Source organism: Hippoglossus stenolepis, chromosome 19, assembly GCF_022539355.2.
Source record: "Hippoglossus stenolepis isolate QCI-W04-F060 chromosome 19, HSTE1.2, whole genome shotgun sequence".
Classification (NCBI taxonomy): Eukaryota; Metazoa; Chordata; class Actinopteri; order Pleuronectiformes; family Pleuronectidae; genus Hippoglossus; species Hippoglossus stenolepis.
Window position 1 is genome coordinate 6,170,391 of NC_061501.1, and position 19,755 is coordinate 6,190,145.

The window sequence follows — 19,755 nt, forward strand, 5'->3', positions numbered from 1 at the left end:
CCTTTAACTGCATAGAAACGATCTAGATCTAGTCCACATTCACTGTGTACAAGATCAAACATTTGATTGTTGGTCATCATCTGTGCACATTTTTTGGAGGGGTGGCATTTTGTGGCAGTTTGAAAATCCTAATTATATGGGTTATAATTTCATGAGAATGCAGAAGTTTGCATGTCTTCTTAGGGTTTGGCAGCCGCACCTGTAAGTAATGAAGTTGCCTCCTCACAAAGGAATCAGTGTGTTCCTGAGAGACTGAACACCTGCTACACTGAAGGAACGTGTCTGTCTGTAAGTAATACTTTTATAAAGTGCTCTACAAGATTGCAATGTTAATAACTAGAAATTGTACCTAAAATACAAGATAAGCCTGCATGCCGTTTTAAATGTTTGCTAAAATAAAAAACGGAATCATATCCGTTTAGAAATTGTCTGAATATATCTATTGGTTATTTATATTTAGAGACATTTAATGCAGGTCTAAATTAACATTTTTTTTATTGGAGTTTGGCACAATGACAGAGTGAGATTCTAATGAGGTGAAGGTATAAAAGCCTGATTTAAAAAGAGTCATGTAATAAGTAATGCTCTACTTTCTTTGTAGACACAATGGCATCATCAGCCCCTCTGTCCAAGGCCAACACCAGCTTCTGTCTGGATCTGTTCAAGAAGCTGAGTGACAACGACAAGGCAGCAAATGTCTTCTACTCTCCATTTAGCATCTCCTCAGCCCTGGCTATGGTGATGCTGGGGGCCAGAGGCAACACACACACACAGATGTCAGAGGTGCAACATGCAAACACACACACGCACACACACGCACGCACACACACACAAATTATGTGCATACGTCCCACAAGTCCAATTGTCTGGGAGTCGCTCTCAGAGTTAAGGGATCACACATTTTATTCCTTAATTATCAAGTAGTAATGAGATTCTCAGTAAAAATCTTTTTCAAGTCTAATTTATGTCAATTCAGTTCAGTTTTGGAAGAAAATTATTATGCAGATAAAGTAATGGTATTTGTTTGATATACAAAAAAGCCTGTGAGAGAGTGTATATGCCAGGATAAACAGCAGAATGAAAATGGTAATCAACAGTACAATTTTACATTCAGTAGAGGTAAGTGATATGTACCAAGAAGTTGGAACATTGTGTAATACAAGAACCCTCAATTACATGTTTCTCAAAGACACACCTAGATAAGGCTGCTGGAAGTGAGTGCGTGGTTGTGTTGTATGCTCTTTTTTTCTAATTAGCTATTGAGCCTGCTGGCAATATCTGCTTTACAATTACTGAAGTTGGTCCATGGGAATAAGAAATTTGACAGTCAGCAGTGAGGTCAACTGATCTGTTGGAACTTGTCACTTTCCATATGCTGTGGCAGTGAAGGGTGGAGAAAGAGGCAGGGCTGTATAAACCTTGAGGCAACAGAAGAGTTTTTATGTGTTTAATCAATTTCAATAAGAGACTGGTTTCCATTTTGTCAGCTTAGTTTAACAAGTGACCTGATTTATCATACGTGAAGCAAAAAAAACATTTACCGTACCAAATCAATCTGATTAATTTGTCATGGTAACACACACTCAGGGACAAATGTTTTAAGGCTTGTCTAAGGCTTCTGATTGTGGTTGCCCGTGCATACATCAGTCAGCTTTTCACCTTCAGGCTAGAGGACATGGTTGACGGAAATCTGGAGCTCTGGAGTACTGGGGGAAGAGACAACATTGCTTTGATCTGATTTCCTCCTGACATCTCTCAGACCAAACTACTTGACACTTTTCTTCAAGAGATTTGTCAATGGGGCCGCAACCACCGCAGAATTAGGAACAAAGCGGCAATAGAATAGTCGCATTAACTGCGTGGGACCAGAAAATCCACAATGGCTTGAACTTTCACACAGCTCCACAGATGCCCTGGGTAACTAACTCTACCCTTGCCAAACTAACACTTGGCCATGTTAATGTACAGGTACAACCATGGTTTGTTTGATCCAGACAGAGATCACCTCTTTTGCTCAGACAAAATTTTGGTACATTGCATGGTATGACTATTCTTTTAGTCCGAACCTGTTATTTTGGTTCGGACTGAAAGAAACTGAAAAGTCGAAGGTCTGGACCAAATAAGGTAAGTGTGAAAGCACTTAGAGACATGCAATATCTAAGTTAACCGTGAACACTACCAATTGCACCATCAGGTCCTCAGCTTCTGTGAGGCAGTGAAGACACAGCCTGGAGGAGCCAAACAGAAACAGATGCAGCAGCAGGAGCAGATGCAGCAGCAGGTGCAGATGCAGAAGGTGAAGTCCACATTGCCACTGCATAAACTTACTGAAGGGCTTTTTACTAACAAATGGTCTGTGTGGGGGGAGTAGCTCAGCCTCAGGTTTATTGTGTCTATGTGTCAACTGTCAGATCTAAAAACCCTTTGTGTTACATAAGTCACAGGAATGTGATCCCGGCTCATGCCGCAGTGCGACTTAAACCTACAATGGTTTTAAATAATGGTAACCACCCAAAAGTGCATTGGGTAAATTGAGGACACACAAATTTAAGTGGTTGCCTTTGGGGTGTCTGTATTGACAAGTGAATTACTCTGTTAACACTCTGGTTTATGTCTTGTTGATTTGATGAAAAACATTCTGCCCTAAATATTTTTTTAAAAGATATAATTATCAGGTAAATAACACAATAGTAGAGGGATGAGCGTGTTTTAACAAATCTTTGTGAAAAGGCTCATGAAGATCGGGCAGGTATTTCTATGGGTTCTTAAAAGACAGTGTAAAAGGTTCTTTCGTGCATCCACATTCACGAGGAAATTGTTCAGAGGCTTTCACATACAAGTACTGAAAGCCATCAACTTAAACCAGCAAATAAAACTAGTCATTATGGACCAGTTTTCAGCTTTTGTTTTTATGACCAATTGATTCATAAGAGAGAGCTTTACAACCTTATAAATAAGTGAGTGTGTACAAATGCATACGTTATTTATGGTGGATCATGACAATAATCTACACAGAAAAGATTGATGATCTTGTTTATATTCACATCACTCAAACGGTTAGTTGACCAACAGACCACTTTAATAGACTTTGTATATTAGACTGGTCTTTCACTGTCTCAATGTGTCTCTCTTTGCCTTTTTCTACTTTCTTTACAGAGTCTAAAGGCCAAGAACTGTCTGGATGACATCCACGCTGACTTCAGTAAACTGCTGAAGACACTCAACAAGGCAGGCGCTCCGTACTCCCTCAGTGTTGCCAACAGACTGTACGGGGAGCAGTCCTACCAGTTTGTAGAGGTGTGTGTTCATGATGGGGTGTGGTACAGTGTACATGCACCTTGTTGGTTGCAATCCTGCAGTGAACCGAGAGAGGAAGAAGGCAGGGAGGAACCCAACAAACTTAATAATACATTTGACAGCAGATGGATGACCTTGTTTGACTGCTGGCGTGACCTCATGCTAAGGATATGAGCTGGCAGTGTGTGTGACAGTTAATGTGTTAAATTTCAACTTCTAATTGCCCTGGGAAAAAAACAAGCCCTTCTTAAACCCAAACAATACTGAAGGCCTGTAGTAATAGTGACAATGTTCTCCTGGCTGTAAGGACTCAACTCCACTAAGTCAAATGAAGAGACTATTTTGTTTGGGTGATCTGAATCAGTAAATACATTCTGATGCTTCCAGGATTTCATAGGAGAAACCAGGAAGCACTACAATGCAGAGTTGGAGTCTGTGGACTTCAAAACCGGCTTTGAAGCAGCAAGGCTCAAAATCAATGGCTGGGTGGAGGAGCAGACACAAGGTGGGTCACTAACATTAACCTTTACCTGCATGTTAATAGACCTGCATATCACCAGGAGGGACCAGGCGTTAGAAAGGTTTATTTCGATCAAGCTTTATTAGTATAAATACAGAAATAATCTATATTAATGTCAATGGACTGCATTTTTATGTTGCACTTTTCTAGTATTGTTGCTAAGACTAGAAAAGTCATTCACATTCACACACACTGAAACACCCTAACCCTAACCCTCAAATATAAAGGGCCCATTCTAAGGTAAAGAAAACAACAATTCAGATGAAACACAATGGTGAAAACACCTCTAGGATTATTTGATGTTCAATTTCTGCCAATAGATCCCTTTTTACCCAAATCCTACACAGTGACCCTTTAATCATTTCACATTTGTGCTTTAAATTCTTAGATAAAATTAAGGATTTGCTGCTGAAGGGTACATTGCACGATATGACCCGTATGGTGCTGGTCAATGCCATCTACTTCAAAGGGGACTGGAACAAGCAGTTTGAGGAGAGTGCCACGAGAGATGCTCAGTTCAGACTCAACAAGGTAAAACTGGACAGAGAAAAGGGACTAACACTAGTCAGTCAGTGTAGTTCTATGAAACTACTGTATATAGCAGGGCAGTACACCACGTAATACACCTGTTATACAAATATGTGAGTCTGAAGACACACCCATGTCGTGGTACCACCAACTGATCAGACATTGTTTTATTTTATTGAGAAATGATTGACCAAAGTAAAAAAATATATATATATAAGGACCTTAGACCTTGGAAATTTAAGGTAGATTATCCTCAGGCTGAAAAGCTATATTTTGCTGCCTTAGTATATAGAATAGCTTGCTCAACAATGTTGTCACAGGGTGCATTTGCGTTTATTTAGTCTCAATTTGCACACTTAAAAACCCTCTTCATTTTTCTGTGTGGTTGATCAAAAGAAAATTGTAGACAGGCTTGTAGAGTTGAGTAAACATTTATTGTTGAGTTTCCGTTGATTAAGGGAGGCAAGCTTAACACAAACAGACCAGTCAAGTTATACCCTCAGATTGGTCACCTAGGACTTAGTTTGGACTTGTATCTTCCCAACTTTCCCACAAATCAAAAGAGATCATGTTCTGGGAATGGCTTGGTATTGTAATTGTAAACCCCGTGGATCATATATACCACTGCTGTTTCTGTTTGCTGTTTTCAGAACGAGTCCAAGCAAGTGAAGATGATGTATCAGAATACTACTTTACCCTTGGGCCTCATCGCTGAACCCAACTGCCAGGTAACCAAGACGTCCATTTAATAAGTCAGGTAAAACAGTGTGTCTCAAACAGCTGTCAACTGACCAGGCAACAAGTCAACTGATCATTTTTTTACTTTTGTCAATGAGTTTCCATTGAATCTGAAAGAAGCAGATCATGTTTCAAAGCGAAATAGATTAGATGGGAGTTGGGTATGATCCAGACTTTTTTTAACATAACTACAAGCAAAAATTTAAAACTATAATCAGTTGTTCGTTTCATAAACTCATGATCTATTCAGTATATATTTGCTGTAATCTTGGACACACGCTGTTCTTCAGGTCCTGGAGATGCCTTACAAAGAGAAGGAGCTCAGCATGCTCATCTTTCTCCCCATGGATATAGACGACAGTTCCACTGGTCTGGAGAAGGTAGGACATGCACACACATGCACTTCCACAAATACAGACACACACAAGACAAACTAATAATTGATTTTGTCTTCACCCCCAGCTGGAGAAGGAGCTGACCTATGACAACTTTGTGGAGTGGACTCATTCAGACAGGTTGTCTCACTCTAAAGTTGAGGTGGGCCTGCCTCGGTTCAAGATGGAGGAGAGTTATGACATGGGGGGTGTCTTGGTCAGCATGGGCATGGTGGATGCCTTCGATTCGGGCATGTGCGACTTCTCAGGTAGGACATGAAACAAATCAAAATCAGGACATGAATGTCAGGTGTCATCATCGTGCTCTGCATTCCTGTCATGTATCGTGAGTTTAGGCATTATCTATCTAGTATTTCCAGAAATCTTTATTCATCTTTCAGCTTCACACTTGGCATGTGTGTTTGTAAGGGCCCAAGGCAGTGCACTGTGATGTTTAGTGCAATTTGGACACTGGATATGTTGAATATTAATAAACTTTGAACAAACAGGCTCTTTAGCTAAGACTCATAACTATAAGTGACATTGTCGATCATGACAACAGCACGTTTACGATACTGGGCACATTCACCGCAAAGGTAACCAGTGATTCTCCAGCTCAGGTTTCTGTGTGCGGGGCGAACTTCACTGAACTTTGAATAAACAGATGAACGGCTCTATGTGCAGCAGTGGTGGTGCAGCTTCAGGGTTCTGTGGACAGACTCCAGCAGTCAGCTCTTTACTTGCCACGGGTCAATCACTGCAGGTCACTTTTACAGTTTCAGAAAGAAAGCTGCAACCAGCATTACCACAGGCCAAGCAAACAGCTCATTCCAAACAGGCAAGTTTAGAACAGGTACTGCACTAGTATTATGAAATATGATAAAATATTCTCTGTTCCTCTTTCCTGTTACAGGCATGTCACCTTCCAATGACCTGGTGCTTTCAAAAGTCATCCACAAGGCTTTTGTTGAGGTCAATGAGGAGGGGACCGAGGCTGCTGCTGCCACTGCTATAACAGTGGGGATCACTTCTGTAAGCCCTAGAGCCAGATTCATAGCAGACCATCCCTTCCTCTTCTTTATCCGACATAACCACACCAAGAGCGTTCTGTTTGCCGGCCGCTACTGCTCCCCTCAGTGAGCACTACATTGTTAAGAACAGTGTTTCTCAACCGGAGGGGCGTTACAGTACATTTACGATTGCATACGAACAGTATATCATTGAATCCGGGGTTGCAAACATTTTTTAGAGGAGTTTAATTGTACCTTGAGTTCCAATTCTATATTTCCAGCACCAGTATGGTGAGTATAAACAATAATTTAGTGTTTTTTAACTGTGGTTTCTTGTCTGCATCACTTCTAACTTCAGTGATTCACATTGTTTATCCTGTGTTGAAATCATATTAGTAGATATATGTGTCCTTGCATGACTATGCAAAGTGCAGGCATATGTAATTGCACTACTACTCATATAACAAATATAAACTAAATGGACAGTGAGTTTACATGAAGTTTTGAACTGGGATTGGGTCATTTTATGTATTTTTGCATTTTTACAAATGGAATAAAAGTGTGATTCTCAAATGTTGTATGCGAACTATTTTTTCTCAGATCTGGGTGAACCAAGTGTGACAAGACGGATATAATGACGATTAATCAATCATTGTTTAAGTGTTAATACTACACTGGCTGTCCATGACAAGCTTTTAACATGTCATGGACACATGTTAAAATCATAGTAACATGCTACACACAGTAACATGTTACTGTTCATATCTAACGTTAACTAGGCTTTGATCAGTTTTATACAAAGAATATTTAACATGTTATAGAAACTACTTTTAGTGTTATGTTTCTACCCTTAAAGGATACGACTAAAAGATGGATTTAAAAATAATGGATACTAAAGCAAGAGTGCAGCTAACGTCTAATTATAATCTATGTGATTTGTTAAAGGGGATTAAGTAAACAGCAAAGGTAGAAGAGAGAATCACTCCCTTTACTAAAATAAAAGCACGTTTAAAATATAGATTTTTCTTACCACACAAATTGCAAGTACCATTGTGGTTATTGCAAGACATAATAAAAGTGGGGTATCATAAATTCTGAAAATGTCTCTTTGCAGTGCTTTTGAAAATTTATTTTGGTCTCGTTGGATGAAGAAACATGCAAAATCACGAGTCAGTTGTCAATCATGACATTTCGGCCCGTTTTTATAGCATCACATAGGGGGAGAGGCAAACCCTGTATCTTCACTCAACCATGGTGCCACAGAAACCTGGATCGAGACACAGCCACCCAACTGAATATATAAAACATCTCATTAGATTTCAAGCGGGTAAATCAAACATCTTTCTCCCAGTCTCCCTTACCTGCACAAACACAGCAGTCACCATCTACCAGGCATCAGACAAAGAGGCAGTGATTGCCCGCACCTGTCCTTATAAAGGCGGAGAGCTCTCCAGTCCCACCTACCAGGGCGGTGCTCTAACTCCTAGCTGTCAACCCTCACAATTATTATTATTAACAATAATAATGGTGTTTTTTTTAAATAGAATAAAAACACACAAACAAACATACTCTGCTCGGTCACTCCCTTCTGTTCTCATCCTCCTTGTTTTGTTCTGTCATTGTCTTATCACTTGTCCTGCAAAGCCAAAACAAAGTCTCCTATCATCCATATCGATCATCGTCAGGATAAATGTCACATTGTTATATATTTTAAGTTCATAGACTGATTCTTGCTCCGGAGTGAACGTTGTGGTTTTAGAATCATCTTTGTGAGCAGAGAATAACAAACACTTGAAAACAAACCAACAGCAAAACATGAAAAAGAATCTGGGGTAGATGTGTTGTATTTGTGTTTTAGAAAAAAGCGAATAAAGCTCCTTTCGGCTTCCATACATGTACATGCGAGAACGATGAAGTAGCTCTGTGTTTTCGGGGTGTGTCAGCTGAGCATTTAAATAAAGAACCTGCCTCTTCACACTGAGAGACTCCTGAACTCTGCTGGAAGGAAGCTGTCTGAATGTAAGTAGAGACTAAGATCTTAATTTGTAGACACATGATTTCTGCTCAAACTGTTTTTAAACGCTTCATGTTAGAAACCAGGTCCATTCACGGTCTGGCGTCATGGGCAGAATATAGTTTATACAAATGGTGTTATATGTAATAATTGGTGTAATTTAACATAATGCTGCATAAATAACAAGTTGTTTTCATTGCGGTATTACCTTCTTTGTAGACACAATGGCATCATCAGCCCCTCTGTCCAAGGCCAACACCAGCTTCTGTCTGGATCTTTACAAGAAGCTGAGTGACAACGACAAGGCAGCAAATGTCTTCTACTCTCCATTTAGCATCTCCTCAGCCCTGGCTATGGTGATGCTGGGGGCCAGAGGCAACACACACACACAGATGTCAGAGGTACAGCATGCAAACACACACACACACTTTGTTTATTTTCTAGTGGGCAGAAAGATTTAAAATGCACCTCCACAACTTGCAGCTTCAGACGTTCCCATGATTTTGACTCTTCACTGAGACGATTCTGAACGAAAAGGAACTTTGACACAGAAACACTGTGTGTCAGAATACAAAGAGCAGAGCACTGCATCAGTGTCAGCCCACGTTCAACATGAATCACCAGCTTTGTCTTCCAGAGTCACTAACAATGACAAAGATCTGCTGTTCAGACTCTGACAAGGTTTTATGGGAGCAGCTATGTTATGTGTTGCTATAGAAACATCCTACATATTATGGAAGTGTTAAAGCAATAAAGTCCGAGGTTCAGTAAAGCAATATGTACACCTTATCTGGTAGAACACTTCTTACAAAGGACGCAACCACTGAATTGAGACACAGCTTTTGTGTGCATATGTCCCATACATCCACACCTGGCTACCTGGGCATTACTCTCAAAGTTTACTCACTGAATGTATCACATATTTTATAGTAGAATTGATCCCTTGTTTATTAAGAAGTGAATAGATCCTCAGAGAAAAAAACTTTTAGAAGCTAAATGTATGTTTATTGAGTAGTTTTGGGACATATAAATAATCATTTATATAAAATAATAATAATAAAACTGATCACCAGTATAATGAGGATTCAGCAGAGGTGATTAATTTGTATGTGGGAGTTGACACATTGTAAAACGGGAACATTCTGTAACATTATTCCAGATTATTGCTTCAGCAATGACACACCCAGATAAGACAAAATGAGGGAAATGACAACGAGAGTATGTGTGAGGGCGGGTCCCTGGCCCTTAATCCATCACATCTCTGGGGTTCGGAAACAATTCCACTCACTCAAAAGCTCAATGTCCTTGGAAATAAAGGATAAGTTAAAGATGCTGGTGACAAACTTATTCACAGCATGTGCCAATTGGTACTTCATGCAATATAATAGCTGGTAAATGTTTTCTGTTATGTCCAAAGAAACATTTTCATAAATTTTTGTTCTAAATATGGATTCTAAAGATAAACTAAGGGTTCTAAAGCAGGGTCTCTGCAGCCTTGAGGCTGTGAGGTCAAAGACTTTTCTTCCTGCTCCCCCCACACCCTCCAGGCAGCCCCCTCTGGTTTTTAATCCCACCCAGCCACAGACACTAGATGGGGCCTACTCAAACAAAATAAGAGTTCATGCTAACAATAATTTTTGCTCCTTCAGTTAGTATATGCATGAAATGAAGCAGACTTAACAGTACTACGTTTGAGCTGCTGCAGCGAGGATGTTCTAACAGGCAGTGACCGGAAAGTCCAGTTGTGTGAACTGTTCTAATTTTGTAACTTGTTCATTCGCCAGCTGGCCAACAACGACTCTACAAAACTTGTCACTTATCTTTTTGCCAAATACCAACCAGTTTCCAATTGTGCAACACTGGTACCTGCAGAAACAAGTTTAAATCACAGTCAATTTGATTCACTAAACCAGTTTCTGTAACTGCAGCACAAAATAAGGTGAGATTGTAAGTCTGAAAACCAATGATATTGTGTTGGATGTTATTTAACTCTACCTTCTTTACACAAGTGGATATTTTTCAAACTGTTAAAATGAGCCGGATTGGCCGAAGCTGGACGTTACAACCATTTTTACATCACTTTTACACTTGCTAACTAGTTTTCACACACAGTCATTAACAACATGTAGCTTTCAGGTGTAAATGCTGACACATCATGAGGATATATTTAGTTTGAAGAAATCTCAAAATAACCCCTCCAGTGAAAAAAGACACATCAATGAAATAAGCAGTTTACTCCATGACTTAGTGTTTCCACTTTGAAACTGCAATGAAACTATCATGAAGTTCCCTGTAAATTACATTGTGTGTCCATACAACATACACACTGCTCTGCGAAAAATACAACCCTGAATTGCCATCATGGATTTCATTTGGAATTCACATCAAGTTATTTTATGCTGTTTTTTAAATGGCTGGAACTAAATTAATGACAAGATTTAAACGAGTTCAAGGTTTTCAGTTACAAATTTGAGCAATGCATATAAGAAATCATTGCTGGGTTGGAAAGTCTCGCTTTGCTGCACTTATTTAGAAACAGTCAGGGTGCGGTTAGTACACCCTGAGACTCACACAAGAAGACAAACAGTGACTTCAATGACTGAAGATAATTTTACTAACCTCCTAATCTAATGAATTTAAAGAAACATAACAATGCAGGGAGTAGCTGTGCCTTGAATGTCAGATCCAAACCTCATAGTATTGCATAAATCACAGGAATGTAGTCCTGGCTTCTCTGTTAAAAGGCTTCTTTCTGGTGTGGTATTTAACCCTTATAAGCACCTGCATGGAACCACACAACTTAAGATGTTTCCTCTTTACTCTGATATTGCTCTTGTACATGGATACATCCAAATGTAGCAAGCATCACTATGAGAGTCGACAGAAGATGGTATTCCATGCTAAATTCTCATGAAAGGATATCAAACCTGGGTAAATAATAACTCGTTGGTGCATGGAGGGATGCGTGTTTGTCCTGGGCAGGCATTTCCATGGGTTTACTTTTTCTATGTAACCTCCTTATTGTATTTTTATGTGTTAAATTTTCAGTCAGTTTTGACATGTTGTGCATCCATATTCACATGTAGTTATGAGCGTTTCACATACAGATACTGAAAGCCATCAGATTAAACCAGTAAATAAAACCTTATCCATTAAGTCATTATCATGGACCAGTCCATACCCTGTGCTGTACCAGGATCTATGGCGAAGGCAAATTTCAGAGACCAGACATTTTTCAGTTTTTGTTGTTATGACCACTTTATTCATAAGAGAGAGATTTATAACCACCTACATCAGGTTTATTTTGGGAAATATTTTAGGTCAGTTACAGTCTACAAATACATACATAACTTATCGTGGATCAACAAGACAAATATCAATCAGGAAGAGATTGATGATTTTGTCAATATTCTCATCACCCAACAGGGGAGTTGACCAGCAGACCAGTTAGACTGGTCTTTTACTGGCTCAGAGTGTCTCTCTAACATGCCTTTGTCTAATTTCTCTACAGAGTCTGAAGACCAAGCACTGTCAGGACAACGTCCACGCTGACTTCAGTAAACTGCTGAAGACACTCAACAAGGCAGATGCTCCATACTCCCTCAGTGTTGCCAACAGACTGTACGGGGAGCAGTCCTACCAGTTTGTAGAGGTGTGTGTTCATAATGGGGTGTGGAGTGTTGTGAGAGGCTCAGATAGGAATCTTTCAGCTCATACAAGGAATGACTGAGGGAGGATAGAAGGTCAGCAAATGATCAAGCAAGGAAGTGATTGTGCAAATGTTCTCCTGCTGTTACGACTTTAAACTCTTCTAAGTCAAGTGAAGAGACTATTTTGTTTGTGTGATCTGAATCAGTAAATGTGTTGCTGATGGTTTCAGGATTTTTTGGGAGCAACCAGGAAGCACTACGATGCAGAGCTGGAGTCTGTGGACTTCAAAACCAGCCATGAGGCGGCAAGACTTAACATCAACACGTGGGTGGAGAAGCAGACTCAAGGTGGGTCACACACACACACCAGTAAGCAATCCTAATATAGAACCCCCCCCAAAAAATGTCCAGACTGGCAAAACTTCACATGGCCTTGCAATGCCACCAGTTTGAAAGATGATGATCCAGAATGCGGCAGAAAGTTTAATCCAGTTTTATTATTCCTCCGCACCAGTGACAGCCAGTGGACAGAATCATTATGTTTTCACGTTGACTGTCCGTTAGTACATAGGTCGGTATGTCTGTCCATCTGTCCTTTCCATTCTTGTAAATATGATATCTCAAGAATGCCTCATGGGAATTTCTTCAAATGTGGTACAAATGCTTTATTAGACTCAAAGATGCACTGGCTAGACTTTTGCAGTCAAAGTGCGAGGTCACTGTGAACTTACAAAACATGTTTTTGGTCTTGTGAACGCAACAACTTCAAATCTGATACAATCTGATTTGATTTTGGTGGTTGAAGGTCAAATGTCAGGTGACCTTGTGTTTTTGTGATAATGCAACATCAGGAACCTGCATAGGGTGTTTCAGTACATCTGGCACAAAGATTCACTTGCACTCCAGGATGGACTGATTAGATTTTAGGTTTTAAGGTCATTCACCTCAAGAGAATCCTTTCAAATTTGGCACAATTGTTCACTTGGGCTCACAGGTATTAGTGGAATGTGGTAACCAGTCCTTTAAGATTTTCTGTTTTTGGTCAAATAAATATAGCGTACCTCATTTCTCTGTTGAGGAAACACAGTGACTGAGTTTGTCATTTCTTCATCATTTCAAATTTGTACTTTAAATTCATAGGTAAAATTCAGGATTTGCTGGCCCAGGATGTGGTGGACAACATGACCAGGCTGGTGCTGGTGAATGCCATCTATTTCAAAGGCAACTGGAACGAGCAGTTTAAGGAGAGTGACACAAAAGATGATCATTTCAGAATCAACAAGGTAAAATTGGATTTTTCTGCATTTAACACCAACTTAAGTTTACTTAAACAGGACTGAATAACATCAAAGTTAGATAGCAGGAAGCAGGAAAAGTCATTTGTAGTACTGAGTTGGATGAGCAGTGGCAGTTATGTCATCTGCATAAAGATGGCCGCATTTGCTAAATTATCACAGGGATTATTGACATAAAAGGTGAAGCCCTAGTATGGAACCCTGCGGTACGCCTTTTGATACAGGCAGGAAAAAAGAGGAAGACCAATCAACCCGGACACATTATGATCCAGCTGACAAGTAGTTTGAAAATCAAGTTACAGCATGCTCAGATGAGCCAATATTTTCGAGTCTATTCACCAAGATGATGAAGTCCACCATGTCAAAAGCCTTTGACGATTCCATAAAAAGTTCTACACAAAATGTTTTGCAATCCAGTGCCTCCATAATGGAATTTGCCAATTTAGTAGGAGCAGTTTACAAGGTTTCTAGTGTCATATAAAACCCTAAACAGGTGAGGAAACATGTTTAAGGTGGTGGCTGTGGCTCAGGAGGTAGAGCGGTTCATCCACCAGAAGGTGGGCAGAGTCCTGTTCCACTAGCCCAAGTGTCCTTCAGCAAGATAGGCTGACTGTCTCAGCAGTGATCTATGATAGAGAACGTGTTGCACAAAGATGCAATATTTGTGTGAATTGGTGAATTGCAAAAAAATTGCTGTACAGCACTTTGAGTGGTCATCAAGCCTAGAAAAGCACACTATATTTAACAACCACTATCCATAACCCATATTTTGTTCTCTCAGTAATGATGTCACAGCGTATTCACTATACCTTGCTTTTCTGCATGACCGCAAAAAAAGTGATATGAACAAGCTTTCAGCTGCTTCTCCTGTTTGCTGTTTTTAGAATGAGAGTAAGCCGGTGAAGATGATGCATCAGAAAACCAAGTTCCCTTTGACCTTCATCTCTGAAGTCAACTGTCAGGTAATCAAGACATCCATTTAATGAGTCAGTGAAAACAGTGTGCCTCGTCAACCACCTGTAAATTGACCAGAGAACAAAATTGATAATTCATTACTTTAGTTTACGAAGTTCTATTAAATATGAATGAGGCGAATCATGATTCAAAGAAAAATGGATGACATGTTTTTTTATTGTAACTTTGAAACTAGCAACTGATTATTGTTTTGGATTTTTGCATATCAACTGTATTCAGTAAATATTTATCATTATGGAAACACGCTGTTCTTCAGGTCTTGGAGATTCCTTACAAAGGGGAGGAGCTCAGCATGCTCATCTTTCTCCCCATGGACATAGACGATAGTTCAACTGGTCTGGAGAAGGTAGGACATGCACACACATGCACTTCTACATGTACAGAAACCCACATGATGAACTAATAATTGAATTTGTCTATGACCCCAGCTGGAGAAGAAGCTGACCTATGAGAACTTTGTGGAGTGGACTCGTCGAGACACGATGGAAAAAGAAGAGGTTCAATTGGGCCTGCCTCGGTTCAAGATGGAGGAGAGTTATGACATGAAGGATGTCCTGATCAGCATGGGCATGGTGGATGCCTTCGATATGGGAATGAGTGACTTCTCAGGTAGGACATGCACCACATGGGGCGGCTGTGGCTGAGGGATAGAGCTGTTGTCCTCCAACCTGAAGGTCAGCAGTTCGATCCCCAGTCTTCCTCCTCGCATGCCGAAGTGTCCTTGGGCAAGATGCTGAACCCCGAATTGCCCCTCATAGAACAAAAAAGTGCTGCTAATAGATGCACTGTATGAATGTGTGTGTGAATGGGTGAATGTAAAACTGTACTGTAAAGAGCTTTGAGTGGTCATCAAGACTAGAAAAGGGCTATATAATTACAAAACCATTTACCATATATCAGATTAGTTTAAAATCATTTAAACATCAGGAAACAATAAAACTGATCTGGCTACTGTCGATTAAAAGAATCCTGAGGTTCTCCCAAGTCAGTGTGTCCTCCATTCTTGAAATATACTCCGTCCCTCTTTTTTTTGTGACAGGCATGTCTCCTTCCGATGACCTGGGGCTGTCAAAGGTCGTCCACAAGGCTTTTGTTGAGGTCAATGAGGAGGGAACCGAGGCTGCTGCTTCCACTGCTGCCGTCATGAAATGGCGCTGTCGTCCAAAGCCTCCAGTCAGATTCATTGCAGACCATCCCTTCCTCTTCTTTATCCGACATAACCCCACAATGAGCGTTCTGTTTGCCGGCCGCTTCTGCTCCCCTCAGTGAGAACTACATTGTTGAGCGTTTGAGAAACACTGCTCTAGAGTCTGATCCCATCCCAAGTTTCCGTCCTATATTTCCAGCATCAGGATGATGAGGACAAACTATTATTTTGGATTTTTTTTTTTACTTTGACTCTCGTCTGCCTCACTTCTCACATGAGTGATTGTGTTTATCCTGAACACAAGCTCTCTGCTCTGCTTTAACATTGCACCCAATCTGATGTTTTTCAGATTTTGGTCCCTTTATCCCTTTAATACACATTTGGCCCTCTTTGCTGCAGCATCTATACCATTACAGTCTAATTTGTTATCCTGTACCTGAGACTCTTTGGAAGAATTTGCCTTGATCACATTTGTTATGCCTTTCTAAGCTGGCAGCACAGAGGTCAACTGTACCTGTATACCAGGTGAACATATGATGGTTGAAAGAATCTCTGCACTGTCTCTATATAACGAGAGAGAGTGGATGTGCTCTCAAATGTTTCAGAGTGTCATCAGAGAAGCAGAAGCAGAAGCAGAAGTAGTGAGCAATATCATTATTTTATATATTCAGCAAACCAAAGAGAATATTGTGATGAAAGTATATTTGCAGATAGATGTGTGCTTGGTGGTTATACATAATTGCACTTCTATGCATATGACTATTCATAAAAAATAGTTTATATGCAGTTTTGACAAATTATGTTTCTGTATCTTGATGCTTTTACACATGGAATAAAAGTGTGTGATCCCCAAATATTGTTTGTCAACTTTTTTTCTAAAAAAGAATTATTCACATTTTGTCTAGTTCAGTGTATAGTGAGTATAAGAAGGATATCATGCAGTTTAATCATTGTAATAAAGATGATACTACACTTGTTGTCCATGACATGTTTTTTACACGTCACTGTTAATGTTTAACCGAAACTAGACTTTAATCAGTTCTATTGAAAGAATAGATATATTATAATGACTACAATGTTTTCCTGTAATCACGGCCTACTGCTGCACAAAACGTCACTATTTTTAACAGTTACAGATGGACTGTTGCTTGTTCATGCCAAAGCATCACGTTGACAACAATACAACACTAGATACAGCCATAGTATACAGCACACATTTTAGCCTTGATTTTCTGCTTGTTTTTGTCTGATTGCTTGAGTTGATATGGGAGCAAAATCATTCCACTGTAATTTTCTCTTTTTCTCCTCCAAAACTTTTAAAGATAATAATAACATTATAAATGGTAGAAGAAAGAGAAGTAAAGTGGATATTCAGCTAAGCTTAATCGGATCAATTTCAATACTTGTGTTAGATGAGAAATGGATAAAATAGACCTGAACCATTAGAAAGAAAAGTGGAAGAAAGTTAAAGAAATTGCTCTAAAAGCAGCAGAGTTATCAATCCCTAGAAGCAAAGGGACAATGAGTAGAACAGCAGTCCCATGGTGGACAGAGAAGTGTAGTACAACCACGAAAGAAATAATTAATGATAACCCACAATTTACTAAAAGAAAGTAAAGAGAGAATGTTGGAGAGAATTCTGCATTAAATTAGGCAGATAACTCCTATAGGCAATGTATGGGGAATGATAAAAGAGTTGGGGGGAATCCGAAGAGAGAGGCAGGACCCAATGTTAAAAGTTGGAGAGAAAACAGCAATAACAAATGAAGACAAGTCAGAAGTAATGGCCAAGATGTTTGCGGAAATTCACAGTTCTGACAATCTAACACAGAAAAGGAAGCGAGGGAGGGAAGAAACAGATAATACAGAGAAGAGAAAGAACAAATGGTGTGATGGATACACCTTTTACTTTACAAGAGATGAGGAGAGCCATAGGAAAGACTGGGTAAACATCTCCAGGGAAATACCAAATCTGTTATGTAATGTTAAAACATTTGGGAAAGCAGACAAAAACTTTTAGCGATATATCATAAAATACGGGAAGTGGTCGCTGCTGAGATCACCTGTTTTTGTTTGCACCACATCAACACTGGTGTTGGTCCTTATCAGCAAAAATTCTCTTGACATCCTGGATGTGTCTTCTTCGTGTGTGGCACCGCTTTTTCATTCTGACATATGTTTGTTCTTTTTTTATTTTAAATTTTTCAGTTTTGCGTCTTTTGCGTGTTAGAATAATCATGAACATATCCACTCACTTGTGGTGAATCCTCCGGAGGTCCTCCTGCTGTATTCTAACATGGGGTCATTCGGACATTATCAAGAGCTTTTACTAGCGGGCTGGCAGGAGAAACTCCGCAGAATGTCCGGAGATTATCCGGAGTTCAGTGCATATCTGAAAGCAGCGTCACAGAACTACAGAGCAAAGACCAGCAGGAAGATATAGCTACTGCAGATGTACATCTTGATTTAGATTTTTATTGGTTTACACTTATAAGTGATGCAAATTTAAATAAATATATATATGCGGAGATGTATGCCACTGCACAAAATACATTCATACAATTAGGATGACTGGATTAAAAGTATACAGTTTACAAAGCTATCCCATGATGCGTGTTTGTAATGCAGCTTTTTAAGACTGGTCTGTTTTTTCTGTCTTGTGTCTGAGCAGACAGCAGGTGGAGCCAGTGGCTTGGCCTGGCTGCGTTTCTCCCTCAGCTCATCCTGCTGCTGATTTGATTAAGGAAACGGATCCAGGTTTTCTTTTCTCCACTTTATTTAATATTGCGAGAGAGGACTTTCTTTTTTTGACATTTCTGTGAAATTTCCAATATTACAGAGATCTTTATGAAAAAATTAAGAATCTGGCAAGTGTAGAATGATAATATCTATGATATAAGTATTTTTAGAGGGGTGATCTTTCTTCAGTTACTGTATGGTAACAAATATTCCTTTCAACTGTATCAAAGAATGGACATCTTGCCTGCGTTTCATGTTAGTACTGTATTTTATAGTTCTGTGTACATGGTATATGTATCTGATCTCAATACATGTAAATGCAATATTGTGAAAGAGTGGCCTTCTAGTTTATGTGTTTATACAGGAATATAATCTTGTCTCATTTTTTTATGCAATACAGAAACATTTGCATATTTTAAAAGGCTTATCAGCTCATTGTCAAAAACTTAACCAATGTGTTCAACAGGCAAATAATCAATATAAAGGTGACATCGTGCTCTGCATTCCTGTCATGTATCGTGAGTTTCTTTCAGCTTCACACTTGGCATGTGTGTTTGTAAGGGCCCAAGGCAGTGCACTGTGGAGTTTAGTACAATTTGGACACTGGATATGTTGAATATTAATAAACTTTGAACAAACCGGCTCTTTAGCTAAGACTCATAACTGTCCCAACTAAGGCTGATAAGTGTTACTTTAAGTGGGTGTTTCTTTAAGGCAATTTCACCTTGTCGAGTCTTAACTGAGCACCATGAGTTTATATATATATATGTGTGTGTGTGTGTGTGTGTGTATTCATTTGATTCATATCTATCACACAGGGTGGCAGACAGGTTCCAATGAGGAACTGATGGACTCAGATAATCTTCCAGCAGGAAAAGATCTTTCAAACACAGTGGGGTTCTCTAACAGATTTGGTGCTGCATGGGGTGGAGGTTGTGTCATCAGGACATGTTAAGAAACACTGTGTGAATGAATTGGAAAATATTTGATATGAGTCAGTGCTTCCAGATAAGTGAGTAAGTCTCCAGGCATTTTACTCTGAAACTGTTTTCCTCTCTGTGTTCATTAAAGGTCTGGATGATATGTTCATATCATGAGATTAGTGTTGCAATAACAGGATTATTATCTCTGTTTTTGGATAAATAAAATAATTAAGTTAACATAATTAAGATTAGTATTATCATTATTATTATTATTAACAATAATAATGGTGGTTTTTCAAATAGAATAAAACACACAAACAAACATACTCTGCTCTGTCACTCCCTTCTGTTCTCATCCTTCTTGTATTGTTCTGTCATTGTCACATTGTTTTTTATTTTAAGTTCATAGACTGATTCTTGCTCCGGAGTGAAGGTTGTAGTATTAAAATCTTCTTTATGAGCAGAGAATAACAAACATTTGAAAACAACCAACAGCAAAACTATTTACAAATCTGAGGTAGATGTGTTGTATTTGTGTTTTAGAA

The 19,755-nt window shown here is 39.3% G+C and overlaps 2 protein-coding genes across 2 annotated transcripts; both read left to right on the plus strand.

Annotated features, from left to right (window-relative positions):
* Positions 1-161: 161 nt before the first annotated feature.
* On the plus strand, positions 162-7,037 carry LOC118098622 (leukocyte elastase inhibitor). Its single transcript, XM_035142633.2, has 10 exons — positions 162-288; positions 602-783; positions 2,195-2,296; positions 3,157-3,297; positions 3,685-3,802; positions 4,206-4,348; positions 4,996-5,073; positions 5,374-5,463; positions 5,546-5,726; positions 6,371-7,037. Exons 2-10 carry the CDS (start codon positions 607-609, stop codon positions 6,595-6,597), a joined length of 1,257 nt encoding a protein of 418 aa, XP_034998524.2. The 5' UTR covers positions 162-288; positions 602-606; the 3' UTR covers positions 6,598-7,037.
* Positions 7,038-8,351: 1,314 nt separating this feature from the next.
* Positions 8,352-16,520, plus strand: LOC118098626 (leukocyte elastase inhibitor). Its single transcript, XM_035142637.2, has 9 exons — positions 8,352-8,486; positions 8,701-8,882; positions 11,993-12,133; positions 12,362-12,479; positions 13,272-13,414; positions 14,311-14,388; positions 14,658-14,747; positions 14,830-15,010; positions 15,441-16,520. Exons 2-9 carry the CDS (start codon positions 8,706-8,708, stop codon positions 15,668-15,670), a joined length of 1,158 nt encoding a protein of 385 aa, XP_034998528.1. The 5' UTR covers positions 8,352-8,486; positions 8,701-8,705; the 3' UTR covers positions 15,671-16,520.
* Positions 16,521-19,755: the final 3,235 nt, after the last annotated feature.